Raw genomic sequence first — 18,512 nt, 5'->3', positions numbered from 1 at the left:
AAAAGCCCATTTGTGGGTCAGGCTTTGTGTAAACCAGCCCCCTTTTTCATATCGAGACACCACAATTTTTTAAGACCGTTTCCGAAAAATTGGAACAATTGTCATTATTTGAAGCATAACATGTTTCTACTTATATAACTAATCGGTCAATGAAAAAAAGATCTAATTGACGTTTCTATGGAACTCATTGTTCCTCTGAACATTAAAACTTCAAGGACGTGACAACACTTGGCTACAGAGGTGACAAGGCCTCGCGATCAGTAGCATGTGACCGCAGCGTTATTGCTCTGTGTGATATGACACACAGTGATCTCCGCACCTGTAGATTAGACTGCTAAATTGAAAATCTGGAAAATCCTCTTTGCTTCCAATTATGTGAGGATACCCTAAGGCCACGTGCACATGTTAAGCATTTCGTGATTTTTTTTCTATCACGTTCAGTGCTTTACACAAGTATTTGAAAGCTAAAACCAGGAGGGGAAAAGTATAATAGAAACACGTCACCACTCCTGCATTTTTCACCCACTCCCACATACTGAGAGTGTGATCGTGGCCTTAGGGTATGTGCACATTTTGTCATTTGCTGAATTTTCAGAGCCGAAACTGGCGATGTGCACCCGACGTCTCTTAAACTCAGTCGAACCCAACAGGTTTTTCAAGCAGAAAACGCTTCAGGATACTCTGGAGTTTTTTTTTTTTTTGCCTGCAGCACCTTTTATGTTGTTTTTATGTTTTTTTCCTGAACTTTTGTTCTGACTGTTTTTTTCCACCTGCGTTTTTCTTTTAGGGTTTTTCCATAGTTTTTCTGCTCTTTTTCATTGACATTTTCCTATTTTTTTTTATTTTTTTTTCCAGCCTATTGAATAATGAAGAAATTCCAAAAACTATAACAAAATGTTTAAAAAACATCCGGTCATCTTTTTATCTTGTATTATGGAGTAAAGAGCGTCTTCCAAATGGAAAAATACAGAAGAATGGACATCACTTCTTTTATCTGCTTGGCGTTTTTAGAACCATGACCTGGCTAAAAGATATTTAAAAAGTCTGTACATGCGCACAGCAAGATGCTTTTACATAGAAATTCTTAAGTTCTTTTTTTTTAGTGGTTTTTGATATTTTTATTTTTTCAAGTATTTTCCGTGGCATAATACGCCTTGAAAAAGACAAAAGAACGTCGTGTTCACATAGTCACTCTCCAAAACAAGAGGAGTTGAAAAACCACGAGATTTGATTGAAGAATTGGGGGGTGTTCACACTGAGTCTTCTTGCTGATTTTTTTTTTTTTAAGCGGAAAACTAACGGAAATTCTACGTTTTTACGTTTCTGGCGAAAATTTGAAAAGTTTCCTCTGCAAAAACTCAGCAAAAAAAAAAGTGGACATATTTCAAGTCCTCTAATCAAAGGTCATGGTTTTTGATCTCCTAGCGGTTTTTGGACAGTTTCTGCTCCAAAAAAAAACGCAACAAAAAATTATGTAAGAAAAAATCCCTAGGCAGCCGTGGCTGTTGAGGCATGCTGGAAGTTGTAGTTCCGCAACACGCCGATTACCGTACTCGAAGACACGTATTCAGGATTATTACTTTGTTCTGAAAGTACAGGAGCGCTCTAGGATTTCTATGGTGCTCTATAGCGCCACCTACTGAAATACATGCAACGCTGCACAACATTCCAGAATGAGACTCTGCAGTCGTCACGTCTCCGCTGCCAGTTATTAACACGTGTTAGCGCATTTTTTTAATGCTGAGCAAATCCATTCACCTACAATGCCCTTCACAGGAGATTGGGAGAAAAGTGTATAAAGCATGGTGGTGGCGTGGGAATGTTTTTTTTTCTGGCAACAATTTTGGTCATGAAAATCGAAAGGTCTCATTGTGGCATCGCATCATGATTGTCAATGCACAACTAAACGTGAACGAATGGGAAAAACACACCTTTTTGTGTTTTTTTTTTTTTTAAATCGTGAATCGCAGCTAAAAGTGCATTTTTATTGTGTTTTAATGAATTTTTTCATTTCGGAAATGCAGCAAAAAAAAAGACAAAATAGCAAAATCGCTATGCAATAGCTAAAAACACACAAAAAAAAAAAAAAAAAAAAGAGCACATTAGAAAAACAGCATAAAAAAATTGTGTCCTTATAAAACCTCACCAAAAAAACTGTTTTTCAGAAAGTTTTTTTTGTGGATTTTTCACAACCCAGTGTGTGGACAGACCATAAGGAACCTCTTCAAAATCCACATCAAAAACCTCTTTGAAGTGGATTTTGGAAGTGGATTAGCTTCAAAAACCATGCAAAAAAAAGCTCACTGTGAACATCTCCTTACAAAGATTATAAGAAAAATTTAGGCTTAGTTGATTCTAACAGCTTTTTTTTCACGTGGATTTTTCAGATTTCAAAATCCAAAACCAAAGATTATTCAGAGTGGTTTTTAATGTGGATTTTGAAGCGAAATGCATGTATTTTCTTTGCTTTCCTGTAGTTTCCATGACGTGATCCCAGCCTCGCATTCTGGTATCTGTAGTCCCCACGTTTGTGCAATATAACAAGTGAGACGTCTAAGGCTACGTTCCCATGTTGAGTTTTTGATGTTGCAGATTTTTTGCACCCATTAAAGAGGTTTTTCCCATCTCCAATATCCTATCCCAATATGTATAATAATTTTAGCTCCAATTAGAAATGTAGTATAGCTCTTCTGATTAGTATAATGATGTATAGTTCTTCTGATTAGCTATGTCTCTTTCCCCATGTGCAGTCATCGCAGGACCTTAGGTATGCATGGTTACGATGACCATGGGTACTTAAGGTCCTGCAATGTCTGCACGTGGGGAATGAGACATAGCTAATCAGAAGAACTATACTATATTATACTAATCAGAAGAACTATTATACATTTCTAATTGGAGGTATTTGCTACCTATTATATTGGGATAGGATACATAAAAACTCATTGTGGGAACGTAGCCAGTAGCCTAAGGCATTGTGGAACTTGTAGTTCCACATAAATACAGAGTCATAAACTTTTATGCAAACTTTCCAGTTTTAGAACCAGAATCTGAAAAACTCTTCCATAGTGTTAGGGCAGCGGGTTTTAGGATCCTTGATGACACCTCATCAGTCCACACCTCCAATGTCTCAGGAAGCATCCAGTTTCATTGTAGCCAGGCAGCTTCCCAAGGGTGAGCTGTATGTGTGCGTGGCAGTCTCCCCAGCCTCCTGCAGGAGGGGCCAGGATGGGTGTGAGCAGAAGGAGGGGGATGATAACTTTTTTTTTTTTTTTTTGCACTACCCCTAAAGTTAGAAAGTTAGAACTTGAGTCCAGCCCCATTGACTCCTGCACTGCAGATCATTGGTCTAGAGCCCCACTAGGAAGCCACATTACTAACCAAGCGATTGCACACACCAGGATCAGTTGCCACCATGGCTAGTGCCAGGCATAGGAATAAAAGCAACTCTCAAGAGAATAACTCCCAGGCTGCAGCTGCAGCAGGCAATGACGTGGCAAAGAAGACCCCGAAACAGACCCCTAAAGCCAACAAAGGGTCATCAACCTCATCATCACCATCACCGCCATCATCACCATCATCAAGGAAACCTGGGATCTTCAGCAAGCTACTGACTGCCCTCTTCTATGTAGTTGTGCTTGCGATGGCTGCTGGCACGGGCTGGCTGGTATATCACCTCTTGGAAGAAGTGGCACTGATAAGCGGCAAACTTAGCCACTTATCCCACCAGAAGGGAGAACTGGCCGAAACTGTGAACACCCTCCAGAAACAGGTAAATGATTTAGAAGGGCGTAGGGTCACCCCTTGCCGAAATTATTGTAGGGTTTCATTCATTCATTGCTGATCCGTCTTGTACGTTTCTTGAATTTTGTGTAAAGTTTAGTTTGGCTTTAACTGTATAGTATTTGTAAAAAAAAAAAAAAATCCTCATCCAGCTTTTCCATGGTTCTGAATGGCCAATCCGCCTTGTTGCAGTATGTATCCGCGCACATTAGTCATTCAGAAGTATGGATGAGATGTAATGGCAGACACGCTGGTTTATACCCAGCTTTCCGAGAAAAAGATATAATGTGCAAGCTGCAGTAGTTGCAATAGTGGGTTTTTTTTTTTTCCTTCATATGGTATATCTCCAACATATTCTGCAGCGATGTCCCAAAAAACTGTGACCGGTAGATCAGTGGAGCAGTTCCCCATAGCAACCAGTCAGACCCGTTGCCATAGTCAGACCTCGTTTTCACAGGCCGTCGTACCCGTCACCGTTGGCCAGATTTAGTTTTCACAAGTCGGTGGACCCATGGCCGTGGCCAGATTTAGGTTTTACAGGCCGGCAAAACTGTCACTGTGGCTTGATCGCGCTTTCATAGGCAGATGAACCGGTCGCCATGGTCAGATTTATGTCCTCACAGGCCGGTGGACCTGTCGCCATGGCCAGATTTATGTCCTCACAGGCCAGTGGACCTGTCGCCATGGCCAGATTTAGTTTTCACAGGCCGGTGGACCCGTTGTCGTGGCCAGATTTAGTTTTCACAGGCCGGTGGACCCGTTGTCGTGGCCAGATTTAGTTTTCACAGGCCGGTGGACCCGTTGTCGTGGCCAGATTTATGTTCTCACAGGCCAGTGGACCTGTCGCCATGGCCAGATTTATGTCATCACAGGCCGGTGGACCTGTCGCCATGGCCAGATTTATGTCCTCACAGGCCGGTGGACCTGTCGCCATGGCCAGATTTATGTCATCACAGGCCGGTGGACCTGTCGCCATGGCCAGATTTATGTCATCACAGGCCGGTGGACCTGTCGCCATGGCCAGATTTATGTCCTCACAGGCCGGTGGACCTATCGTCATGGCCAGATTTAGTTTTCACAGGCCGGATGACCTGTTGCTGTGGCCAGATTTAAGTTTCACAGGCCGTCAGATCCGTCGCCGTGGCTTGATCTCACTCTCATAGGCCGGTAAACCCGTTGCCGTGGCTTGATCTTGCTTTCACAGGCCGGTGGACCCATCGCCATGGCCAGATTTAGTTTTCACAGGCCGGTGGACCCATCTCCATGGCCAGATTTAGGTTTCACAGGCTGGCGGACCCGTCGCTGTGTCCAGATTTAGGTTTCACAGACCGGCAGCAACGTGGCCGTGGCTTGATCTCACTTTCACAGGACGGCGGACCCGTTGCCTTGGCCAGACTTAGTTTTCACAGGATGGCAGAACCGTTACTGTGGCTTGATTTCACTTTCATAGGCCGCCGAACCCGTCGCCCATGGTCAGATTTACTTTTCACAGGTCAGCGAACCTGTTGCTATGGCCAGATTTAGTTTTCACAGGCCGGCAGACCAGTCGCCGTGGTTTGATCTCGCTTTCACAGGCCGGTGGGCCTGTTGCTATGGGCAATTGCTCAAAGATTTCTTTGCGGCAGATTTAGTGAATCTTTCACGTCACTGTAGTTAAGCTTGAGTTTCGATTTGGGGCTTAGAGCCCCATAAAGTTACAAGACTCTAAGTCAGAAGTCCTGATGTAATGCCAGGGCTAGGCCCTTTTTAAAGCGGATTCCCGTAATCAAAACGTATCCCTATCTACAGTATAGGTGGCAAGTGTCTAATTGGTGGGGTCCCTTTTTATTTGGATTTGTAGGAAAATACACGATTACATTGCGACTTTGGCCACGACATGGGTCAAATTAGCCAAAGTCTGCTGTATACTGCAACCAACAAGACACAAAATCCACCTGGTCACGATTTTTTCGACTTGCAGGTCACAATGCGACCTCATTCACCTGCATCATGCTGCGATGCAGCATACAGGGATCGTTGGTTGTGCGACCAGTTATACAACTGGTTGACCACCACAACTAGGGTCTCCTGTACTTACAACTCCATCACTGATGGACAAAGTGTCACAGCTGATGGACAACTGCTTGTCTGGGCCTACGCATCGGCCTCCACATCATAACAACCCAACGTATGGGGTTAGGATCCACCATCAATCATTTCTGGTTCGTAGGCCAGAAATCTTAGGTTGTATAGGAATTGATGCAGGGGAGGACATCACTACTCTACCTGTGGTCCCATTTTGGTGTGTAATTTAGATATCCTTTTGGTCCACAATCCCCCAACTTTTCTAGTAATTTGGAAAAATGGGATCCAGCATATGTAGGAAGTGTTAGACCGTGTGCACCTAAATATTCAGATACACATAAGAAAATAAGGATAATTGTAGCTGTAAAATATGAACGACCCCCATACACATTGGACAAACATGGACCGACGAATGGTCGCTTGCCGGTGGAAAATCACGGACTGAATTGGCCGCGTTGGATTTTTGGTCTATGCTGCATGCTTACATTGGCCAGGAAAAAAAATTCAACATGGCCAACTGGTGTTTTCAATGGTAAAGAACGGTCATCGGTCAAAACATACTATCGTTCTTTTCACCGAGACAGCAGACACTGGTTCTTTATGGTTGAGGGCAACCATGACTGTAGGAATCTAATAGAACCTGGCCATACTGTATTTGCTTATAACCTTTTTTGATTTTTTTTTTTTTTTCCAGATTTATTTTTGGGTCCTACGTAAATAAGTGAAGTGGACAGTAGGATGTGTACATATTTCTGTACATGCACATATGCCTGGAATGAATGAATGACTGAACTCCCCTGATGTTTATAGCAGATGGCCTTGTCCTTTACTAGAGGACGCGGCACTAGTTCATAGGTAGATTCATGTGCCATCGCTCTATTATCTTTCACTTGCTCGGGTGTTGTCTCCTACCTTATGTAAATAGACTCTTTATAATCCAGATCACACCCTGCACCATTGGCTTTCAGTCTTGTAGGCCATCTGTGCTGTTTATGGACAGGGTATGCGGGGTTAATATTTAAGTGTTTCTACAGAGCTAGAAAAATATGGCCACTCACTTTCAGAAATGGCGCCTCCCCTGTCAATGGGTTGTATCTGGTATTACAGCTCAACTTTTAGGCCTAATGCACACAGCCGATGATAAACTTTTTTGTATGGAGACATAAGAAGAAACCTATGGAAATAGAAGGTAACTCCACCAGATTCCAGATATGTAGAGATATACAGCTATCAGCCTTCAGATTAAAATTGTCTAGGTCCTCCTTGAACTGCTGAAAAAGCCCTGAACCGTCGAGTCACAGAATTCACATGATCTGGACGTGTCCTTTGGTATCTGGTACCAAGACATTGGCAGCAGATCCTTTACTATAAATGGTGAGGTGTAGTCTCCATGGATCGGACTTATTTTTCAAGGACATCCTGCAGATGTTCAATTAGATTGAGATCTCTTGACATGTTCTTCAAACCATTCCTGAACCATTTTTTTGCAGTGTGCAGGGGCATTATCCTGTTAAAAGAGATCACACCCGTTGGGGAGTACCGCTGCCCTGTTGGAGAGTACTTGGTCTGTACAAATGTATAACTAGGTAATACAAATGTGGCTGCATCCACATCCACATGTTACTTCCACATGATGCCAGAATCCGTGGCAGCAGAACATTGCCCAGACCATCACAATGCTTTTACAGTCTTGTCTTCTTCACATAGTGTATCTTGGTATGTCTATCGCTTCCGCAGTTAAGTGACACATATGCACCCCCGGCCACCACATGTAGTAAAAGAAAACATTAATTTTTAGACCACGCCACCTTCTTCTAATACTCCTTCGTCCAGGTTTGATGCTCACATCCCCTTTGTAGGCACTCGGTAGGGGTCAGCATGAACTGGTCGTCTACGTGTCCTGGGACCCTTTTATCATGCTCAGAAGAAATGGTAGGAATTTATTTGCAGAACCAGGTATTTTGGTTAGGTCAGTAATCTGTGTCCGATGGACTGGAACATGAGAACCTCCCCTTACCTGTCTGTCTCTTCATTTGATTAGCCTACCTGGTGCAATATAATCTTTGTGGTGTGATGCACGTGTGACATTGCTCCAGGCTGGATAATCAAAAGAAGAGCCTTGGATGCCGTCAGGTAGTACTTCGGACCCCTGTCCAATGTCCTTTGGCAATGTCAGTAACCTGTGGCCAAAATCCTGTTACAGCGGGGCCGGCACCCCTGCATGGGTCCCCTTCCTATCCCCCTGCAGGGACGCCAGCATGTTAACTTGCCTATCTGCGCTTCCCTGGTGTCTGCTTAAGGCGTGCTCCCTGCCTCATAAAAGGCCACTAAAAAATGTCCCCATACAATAGCTGTGAGACATTTGGTATATAAGGTATCCTACCCTATCCTGCTAGCTAGTTGTTAGGTCCTCGTACCCGTGCTATCTGATCCTGTCCGCCCTGTCTGCACCTATTACAGTCAGTCCTGCTGAACCCGTTCCTGACCGTGCCTAAACCTGGACCTGTGATCACATACCTGTATCCGTCCTGTGTTCCTGTACCAGTCCTGTTTGTGCCTCATCTCACACCTTTTCTACCAGCCATACCCTCCTTCTAACCAATTCCTGACCGGTCCTGCTTTGGGGTCAGCTGCCACGGCTCCATGGGTCCGTCTTGAAGTAGCAGCGGGCGTCCATCTGGAGCCATGTCTAAGCCCACCACCAGGGGTTCAAACAAAGAATCAGATAGTCACCTAGTTACACCCCTCTAGGCTCTCACCGGACCGTGGCACAGTAGTTCCACAACCATGTGTGCAACACATGTGAACTGAGTTACACCAGCTCTAATGGCCAGCAGTTGCTTTTTCAACAATTTGTGTGGTTCTTCGGTGAGATTGGACCAGATGGTCCAACCCATTACCTTTTTGGTTGGTTATAGCATTATTTCTTTGACCATATTTGGTAGGTACTAATCATTCTATCCCACCCCCACAAGACCCGACTTGTTGGACATGCTCTCGCCCAATTTTGTAGGTTGACAATTTGACTCTTGTCAAAGTCGGCAGATCCTTGTGCTTTCCTGTTTTTCCTGCTCCCAACACATCAACTTTGAAAAATGACCATCCACTTAATAAGTGCCCTCCTCATGAGATAATCGATGCTATTCACTTCTTTGATCTGAAGCTGGCTATACACATTAGATAGCTGTCGGCTTAATGGTCTCTTGGCTTTCCCAACTCCACCATACACAAGGACATTTGGATCGGCCTAGTCCTCCTACATCCTCCTTAACGGAGCAACTCTCAGATCCTCTAGCAGTGGTTTATCTCCCCGACGAACAAAAGGATCAACTGTTGAAATGTCAACATGTCGATCCTTCTCTTCTAGGATGTCAACGATCAGGAGGCCCCCATACACACTCGATGATTAGCAAAATCGGCAAGTTCGAATGACTTCTATCTAGTGTGTATGGAGGTCTTTAGTCTTATGGCTGATCAGCTTATGCATGTATATAACATGGTTACAGGTTCAGATGGTGCTGCTAATCCCAGGTTGTTATCATCGATCGTGGGAGCATCCGAATTGGAGTTGAGCAAATCGAAAAACCTGTGACGCCATTCAGTATCCGGCCAATAACAATGCCCGGTTGTCATTACATACTAAGAATGCTGTTTTTCCAGCATCTACTGCTCCGGGCGTTCCAGATCTGCTACTTGTTTTCTGAGCTAGCACATTTGTAACTCCTAAAGTGCACTGAGGCGTCTTCTCATTAGTCTGCCTAGCAGAAAGAAAACTTTAATTTTCTAGGTCTTTTTTTCAGTTGTTTCTGACAAGTTTGACTTTTCATGGTCGGAATCAATGTTAAAATCGAAACTTGGGTTCAGTCTACACAGTAGTTGGGTTTACTTGCTAATGTGCACATTATAATGTGACTGTGTAGCTGGAAAAGACATTTTACTTTGATAGATAATTCTGTTTGTTAGGCAATCCTTGCATGTGTTGTGGCTATCGAACAGCCGTGGGAACTCGAGCATATTTTTCGAGCATGCCGAAGTCACTCGGTTAGCACCCAAGCATGCGCTCATAACACCTTACCCGAGCACATTCGCGCATCACTACAGACTGTTGAATATATTAATCCTTTTGTTGTCTCCCAGAAAAAAAATACAATTCTTACTAGTGCCACCTATTAGTAGTATCTACTCCATAAATCGTTGTCAGATCCTTTTATCAAGGTTTGCTAGGGCCACTAACCAAACTATACAACAGGGCTAGGTGACCTCAGCGAGCGTTCCTTTCCTTCTGGGAGGAAATTAATGTGCATATTTATTCCTATTGGGTATTGCCAATAAGACTTCAGGAGCGCAACTCTTTTCGGCTTCCTGGCTTCCCGTTTGCTAGGGGTCATTGGACTCCTGATGATTAACAGTTGGCTGAGCTGCCGGCCCGGACTGTGCGGTCGCCGACTCTTCAAACGAGCAGTTATGCCCATGTAGCATCAGGGGAGAGTGATCTGGTTTCGGCGCAATCTCTAAAGCACAGGGGAGAGTGCGCCGAAACTGACCGGATCAATCTCTAAAGCACAGAGCTTGCAAGCGCTACGGTCCTTGACGAAGACAGTTCAGCTCTGCTAGACAGCAGAGGTGGCCGATAATGTAGGTCAGCATTGTGTAGTAAACCGAGAGGCATTAATAATAAAAAAGAAATTTAAAAAATACCTAAATCACTTATTGACCATCTCCCAACCTTGCAAACATTTTTCTGATTCTTTTAAGTGTACTATAGTAAATTAGCCTTGATAAAGGAAAACTGGAAACTTTTCTTGTGCTCTGTTAGCTAATATTTGAAGACGTTATCCAGAACTGTCTACTGTAGTTGTTTTTTTTTTTTTTTGTTTTTTTTTACTTTGAGAACGTACAGGTCGGTAATTGCTAACTGTTTGTTGTGTCTGGTGCCGATTTGTGCCGGCACCGAGAGATCACAAACCTCTCCTGCCGGCGATTCAGCCGTCTCCGCTGATGTCATGTCAACAGAGCAGGACTTCTTGCTCTGTATATGGGCATGACTGCCGACGTCATGATGATTGACAGCCAACTCCCCACTGTCTGACTGCGGGGAGCCTGATGTCAATCAGCATGATGTAGGCAGTCATGCCCAGTAAAGAGAGCTGCTCTGTTGACATGGAGCAGCTGAATCACCGGCAGGAGCCGTAGGTGAACTCTCTGAACCAGCGTCGGGTAGAACAGGCAGGTAGTTGGCTGCTATTTGCATGTGAGTTTTTAGACCCATTGTAAAAAAAAAAAAAAGAAATAAAAGATAAATAAATAAAAAAAGTTCTAGGCACAGGTCGGTGGAGTTAAATGTATTGGTGACCAGAGGAAGGCTGGATCAGGGTGTTAAGATACAAGGCCAGGGCAGGCTAAATCTTTCTCTTTTATAAAAAAAAAAAAAAAATTGACAGTCTCACATTTTTCGTTTCAGGTCGATTTACTTGAAAAAACTGTTGGAAGAGTTGAATTTATCTCAAAAGATATTCAAGAAAAGCAGCAAAGACACGACACGTCTATCAAGAATTTCGAAAAGGAACTGGACGTGGTTGGTGTCGTCCTTAAGAAACTGCAGAAAGATCTGTCAAATGTCGTCCTAGATGTAAAAGACCAAGGAGAACGAGATCTTGACCTCTTTGACAAAACCTTGCGAGAAAAATTTACAGAATTAAATAATTCAATAAACGAAGATCTATCTGATCTAACTGAGGTACAGAAGTCAAGCCAGGAGGAAATTAACAATGTGAAGGCCAAAATAGCTTCTTTAGGAGACTTAAATGCAATCAACGAAGATGTGAAGGCCTTGAAGGATCTCGCCTCTCAATTAACATCCTCATTTAAATCTAAAGAAGAGTCGATTGACTGGTTAATGAAAAATTCCTTAAATGTGGACTCTGTTACCTCCAACAGTCATGAAATTGAGATTCTCAAGAACGAACAGGAGAACTTAAGGAGAAATGTAGAGGAACAAATGGTGGTGGTAAAGAACATGATGGAGAAGACTATGAGCAGTGAAGATTCGAGTCTGAAAGAAGAACTTGCCAAAGCCCTCAAGGAATTTGAGCAAATTTCGTCTTCTGTCAAAGAGATAGAGAGTAACTACATCTCCGCTAACAATGACCTGCTTAAAGAAATTGAGACAAACAGAGATGGCGTTGAGCTGAGATTAAAGCCTCTTGAAGGTGCAATGAAGGAGCTGAATAGTGAATCGTCTTCTCGAGAAACTTTGCAGACCAATTTCAAAGAATTGTCCAGAAGATTGAATGCCGTAGAAGAAGGCATCACTGGGTTGAAGCCCATTTCTGATGAACAAGGAAGCCCTGAAGGATCTGAAACCCTATCGACGCTGAAAAAAGCTCAACAAGCGTTATTCCAAGATGTAGATAAGCTGAAATCTTCCATTGCAATCCTTCCAAACGTGGCTTCTGATTTCGAAAAATTACAAGAGGATATGAAAAATGCCTTCGAAGAACACAAACAGCAGATTGATGGGTTGAAAACCGAATATGAGCAGCGAAAGGGTAATTTAGGGTCTCCAGAGGCAGAACCCGGTATTGAAAATTTAAGTTCCTCGATTAAAAAACTGGAATCTGACTTGAAGATGATGAGGGAGGCCGTGGATAGTTTGGTAGCCTATTCTGTAAAAATAGAAACCAACGAGGAGGACTTGAGATCCGTTAAGGAGTCCGTTGAAGACCTTAAGCAAAATGCCGATAAACTGTTAGTTAAAATAGAAGAGATCCAAGAGCATGTGTAACTGAGCCACGGCAGTGACCAATATAGGGATTTTGAAGTAGTTCTAAACATGTTCTCTTTAAAGTGTTTTTTTTTTTCTGTACCTTTTTTTTTTTTATTTATTTCAAAAGAAAATCCTCCATTTATAGTTGTTTGTTTTTTATCCTTGATGCTTTATTGAGAATCTTCTGCCTTGACACTTCTGACCTTGCCGATGGGTCCGTGAAAAAATCGGACTGCACTCAGATGACATCTGAGTGCTGTCCAATTTTTCACGGACTGTCAGAATGGAGAAGGTGGAGAATTTGTTTTATTTTTGTTTCTACGTCTTTACGGATGAGGAAAAAAGGATGACCCTAGGACTACGTTCTGATCAGAGAAATCTGTCTGTTTTCTGTTACGTAGAATAATCGGACATGTGAATGAGCCTTTAATGAAAGGGCTGTGAGCGTCGGAAAGTAAAAAAGTTTGGAAAGATTGCGAAATGAATCCGTTATTGACTTTTTCATGCGGAAAAAGTGGTGTAGGGGAGAACATGATAAATGGCTATAAGAGGTCACTTTTTAGCTGTGAATGTATATAGTCACGTACCATGTAGACCCTTAAAAACCCACAAAACCCGAGCTCGCAGAGGCAGCTATGGACGAGAGATGGAATAGCCAGTTCTTTTATTATGGGTCTTTAGTTACATCCCGAGGCATATGATACGGCTGTCGTTGAGGTTGCACTGTATCTCGCTCACAGTGAAGTGGTGTCAAGGTAGAGACGTCCTTGTTGGCACGAAGCTAACAAGGAGGGGTGTTCATGATATAGACCGGTTAGCGGAGTCCTGCTCACAAAGGAGGGATAAGGGCAGCTGCTCTTCTATTTATAACGGGGGATTCTTGAGGACAGAGCAAATCGCAGCACAACAAGAGGTCGTCGCATCTCCAAGAGGTCAAGAAACCAACTATCCACTGTTCAATGATGAAACTTTAGAAAAGTGTCTCCCTAAATGGGGTGGGTTTAATACGGGGAAACATTGCTAGCACCCATCATTACTCAATCACACCAGGGACATAACAATTCACATTTGTAGAGATGCGGATCCCCCTCCACTGAGCAGATCTTCTCTCCAGAACTGGTATACGTTATTTTGATTATATTTTTCTTTAAGAGTTTTGGTGTTTTTTTTTTTCATTACATTTTCCATGACACTGTCTGTATTTTCAGAAATATTGTTATATCTTGCAATTTTCACTCTGAGCCTTATGATAATAAAAATAATAATAATAGACTGACACTTCGTGGTCTGTAGACATCACTTCTCAGAAGTTATCTCATTATTATCACAGGCAGGATTGCAATGTTTGATAACACCTCTATATACAGTAAGTAACGGGATCCACTATTCACAATAGGTGATGTCACAGCTCACCTCCTCCTGTACAATGACTGATAACACCTCTATATACAGTAGCTAACACAGGATCTACCAACAATAGGTGATGTCACAGCTCACCTCCTCCTCCTGTACAATGACTGATAACACCTCTATATACAGTAGATAACACAGGATCTACCATTCACAATAGGTGATGTCACAGCTCACCTCCTGTACAATGACTGATAACACTTCTATGTACAGTAGATAACATGGGATCCACCATTCACAATAGGTGATGTCACAGCTCACCTCCTCCTCCTGAACAATGACTGATAACACCTCTATTTACAGTAGATAACACAGGATCTACCATTCACAATAGGTGGTCACAGCTCACCTCCTCCTCCTGTACAATGACTGGTAACACCTCTATATACAGTACATAATACAGGATCCACCATTCACAATAGGTGATGTCACAGCTCTCCTATTCCTGTATAATAAGAGATAACACAAAATCCACCATTCAAAATAGGTCAAGCCACAGCTCACCTCCTCCTCCCTGCACCACGGCCCCTGTATAGGTCACAGAACATGGCAACAACACTCAATCAGCCATCCAATAAGTCAAGGAGACCTCTCCAGACTACAGGTTCCTATGACTGCTATAAAGCATTTCTCTGAACACTGTTAATAGCAGCTCAAACAAGATGGCTGCCCCCATAGTCGTGTACAAAATTACAATAGAAAGGAATCTACAATAATAACGTAATAAACAGAAGAAAAAAATATAGGTGATTTCATATATATGCTAGATAACAAATTAGTTTAATTTGCCTTTTGGGGGTAGCAGACTCCCTTTAAAAGGTCTCAACTCCCTTATTTTCAGGTCTGTCCCTATATGTTGGACCTGCAACCGTCACACTATGCGCAAAATAGCTTGGCCAACCCCTGATCTTCACATCAAATCTTATTGGCACCTGTTTAGCAAATCAAATATTTCCAACGCAAATTAAGCAAGAAACTGTGGTTTGGCTCCCCCTCCTCAGCTCCAGATTCTTATAGGGCACCTTCAATACTTCATCCAAAGATTAGTCCTATTTTGGGACTAAAAAAAGGGACTAAACCAGTTCAAGAAAAAATGCTTGTGTGATCATAGTTCTTCGGGGCTGGGTCATTTGCATGTATATGAGTTGGATAATGAGCACCAGTTAATATGGAGACGGCTCCTTCTATATGTACAGTAAGTCCTTGACATAAATTAGATTAACCGGTTCCACCACATTTTCCTTCTTTCTAACCACCATGACTGCAAAATAAGAAAAGAACAAAAACAACCAAAGGGTAAAATTTTCTTTCCCTGGGGTTGGAGAAAACTGGTGTTGCCTCTTGAATAGGTGCGAAATGTAGAGTGTGTTCAACGATGTTGGGGATCCCAGTGCGCGGAACCCCCTGCAGTCAATAGTTTTATCACCTTAGTTATAGGGAATAAATTATTTTTGGAATAACCCTTTAAAAGGACTCTCCGCACACAATGACTGTTCATACCAAGTAGAGGCGCTCGGTGCACTCTTGGTGTGGCCAAACAGTTAAGTGCACCTTCCCACCTACCACCTTCTTGCTTTCCACCTATCTCTGCCCTTCCTTGGCTCTATAAATCCAGAGCTGTCAATTAAAAAAATAGGGAAAGGTGGAGATACAGGGGAAAACAAGTAGTCGGGAAAGCTAATGTTTCGCCACGCCATGATGCACCAAGTGCCTGTACTTGGATTGAATGGTTATTCTGTGCCGACAGTCCCTTCAACTTCTTTGATTCCATACTTTCTCTCAAATGTGTGGATATAAGGACAGTTTTACAAAACCTTGTTTCACAGCCCACACTGGGACTCTGATGCATGAACTGGCTGCGGGTGATGGCACCCGACAGCTTCATGTACTGTATGCCTATGAGGATGTTGAGTTCAGGGCAGTAGACCCATGGCCAGGTTGTACCAGTACAGTAGACCCACGGCCAGTTTGTACCAGTACAGTAGACCCACGGCCAGTTTGTACCAGTACAGTAGACCCACGGCCAGTTTGTACCAGTACAGTAGACCCACGGCCAGTTTGTACCAGTACAGTAGACCCACAGCCAGTTTGTGCCAGTACAGTAGACCCACGGCCAGTTTGTGCCAGTACAGTAGACTCATGGCCAGTTTGTGCCAGTACAGTAGACCCACGGCCAGTTTGTGCCAGTACAGTAGACCCACAGCCAGTTTGTGCCAGTACAGTAGACCCACGGCCAGTTTGTACCAGTACAGTAGATCCACGGCCAGTTTGTGCCAGTACAGTAGACTCATGGCCAGTTTGTGCCAGTACAGTAGACCCACGGCCAGTTTGTACCAGTACAGTAGACCCACGGCCAGTTTGTACCAGTACAGTAGACCCACGGCCAGTTTGTGCCAGTACAGTAGACTCATGGCCAGTTTGTGCCAGTACAGTAGACCCACAGCCAGTTTGTGCCAGTACAGTAGACCCACGGCCAGTTTGTCCCGTCCCAGTATGGACTGCAAATAACAGGTGTATGAAACCGGACTAATGCAACTAGTTGCAGCAGGAGCCATCCTCCAATGATCTAAAACCGGGAAAGGCTTGTGTTGCAGCCAGTTATCTTACAGCCAGAGACAGGCTTGTGTGTGAGGTTACCTGACCATGCAGTATATACTCCTGGAGTGACAGAGGCTTCAGATCTACCATAGATCTTTAGTGTCATTTGTTTAAGGCCACGTTCACATGTTCAGTATTTGGTCAGTATTTTACATCAGTATTTGTAAGACAAAATCAGGAGTGGAACAATCAGAGGAAAAGTATAATAGAAACACGTCACCACTTCTACATTTTCCACCCCCTTCCTGGTTTTGGCTTACAAATACTGATGTCAAATACTGAACGTGTGAACGTGGCCTGACACTGATTTCTCTGTGACGGAGGAACGGACTGGCCATGTAAAGGATTTTCTGGGCTTGTCTGTACATATATAAAGTTTGGGAGTGGGAGGGAAGTGAAATCCTGCTGACAGATTCCCTCAAATGAAATTTTTGCCCCCCCCCCCAATAAAATCACATACCTGCAAAATTATTCCTGCAAGTACCACAACATGTCCAAGACACTTCAATATACCCTTAAAGGGGTTATCATGGTATATGATTTTGATGACCTATTTTTATTATGGGTCATCAATATTAGCTCATGGAGGTCGACACTCAACACCCCCAACTGATAACATGAATTCAGAAAGAACACACTGTTTGTAATATTTTTTCAATTGATTTAAAACCAAAAACTGGGCACAGAAGTTTTTGTCACAAAAGAGCTAAGAAAAAAAAAAATAGAAAATGTGTGCTTTTTGGTCGCAATTTTTTGTTTTTTTTGCTTGTACCTTTGGACCACTTACCACTAAGTCTTCAGCTGCATTTCAGCTAAGTAGACTATACTTATAGAATTGAGATACTTAGCTCTTAAGTTGGCGTGTGCTCTACACTAGTTCTGTGTGCCCATCTGCCAACAATAAGCAGCACCGCTGGTTTCCATTCACAGATATCAGACTTCCCACTACTAGGTCTTGGCCTCCAAATGATAAGGGTGCCCTGATCTAGAGAAGACTACCTCAGCCTGCTATCTTCAGGAGACATGTACCTAGAATGAGGGATCTTTACACATCCTTCAGTTGTGTCAAGTGATTTTAATACCTTCAGAGCCATTTCAAAAGGAGAATATTTCCCAAAACATAAATTGTCCCTAAGTGGACCCCCCAAAAATTGTCAGTTTCAAGCATTCTAAATTCACGGTCCGAGACCAGGACTCCTGACCCAAGCTCAGCAGCATAATAGACATACTGTATGAAGTGGTTGAGTTAAGTTGAGGAGACCCGTGGCAGGTCCTGATTTAACATTGTGGTTCATGGACAGATCATAATTGTCCAACACAATGTTCCCCAACTCCAGTCCTCAAAAGCTACCAACGCACCATGTTTTCAGGATTTCCTTAGTATTTCACAGAAGATAATTCTATCACCGATGCAATACTAAGGAAATCCTGAAAACATGATCTGTTGGTGGCTCTGGAGGACTGGAGTTGGGAAAACTAGTCTAACGAGTGCAACAAGCCTTAAGCTGGCCATACACATTAGATGGCTGTTGGCCAACAGATGTCTTGACCATGTCTTCCATACACAGTAGAGCTTGCTTAGGCGAAAACTCCCCTGTACTCATTGATACAGCTCTGCTGGTGGCTTATTACCAGGAGAACAATGCGATTGGCAGTCTGAAAGGGAACATGTTTCCTCACAATCGGTTTGCCAGCGCCCCCATACACATTGTGTTGAGTGAACCTGTCGATGTCGGTGGACATTCATTTAAGGTGTATGGGGGGACTTTACACACACGTCTCCAACAGTAGAGTCAGAAGCTCTTAGTTAAGGGTAACAATTACTGTAGACGTGATGTTGAGTCATATTTTTCCATAGTTGGAGAGTAACAGGTTGCAGACTGATGAATTG

The 18,512-nt window shown here is 43.2% G+C and overlaps 1 protein-coding gene across 1 annotated transcript; it reads left to right on the top strand.

Annotated features, from left to right (window-relative positions):
* The first annotated feature begins 3,182 nt into the window (after positions 1–3,182).
* CKAP4 (cytoskeleton associated protein 4) lies at positions 3,183–13,891 on the top strand. Its single transcript, XM_073567838.1, has 2 exons — positions 3,183–3,772; positions 11,309–13,891. Exons 1-2 carry the CDS (start codon positions 3,416–3,418, stop codon positions 12,629–12,631), a joined length of 1,680 nt encoding a protein of 559 aa, XP_073423939.1. The 5' UTR covers positions 3,183–3,415; the 3' UTR covers positions 12,632–13,891.
* Positions 13,892–18,512: the final 4,621 nt, after the last annotated feature.

The sequence above is a fragment of the Dendrobates tinctorius genome, unplaced genomic scaffold, assembly GCF_039654945.1.
Source record: "Dendrobates tinctorius isolate UK_male_01 unplaced genomic scaffold, ASM3965494v1 ptg000020l, whole genome shotgun sequence".
In the NCBI taxonomy this organism is placed as follows: Eukaryota; Metazoa; Chordata; class Amphibia; order Anura; family Dendrobatidae; genus Dendrobates; species Dendrobates tinctorius.
This window is presented reverse-complemented; position numbering and strand designations above follow the sequence as displayed.

What these genes read in the sequence shown, in the direction of transcription:
- CKAP4 (XM_073567838.1), top strand. Translation starts at nt 3,416, where the DNA reads ATGGCTAGTGCCAGGCATAGGAATAAAAGCAACTCTCAAGAGAATAAC. An exon ending in TGAACACCCTCCAGAAACAG is followed by an intron (nt 3,773 to 11,308) that starts GTAAATGATTTA and finishes TTTTCGTTTCAG; the next exon opens with GTCGATTTACTTGAAAAAAC.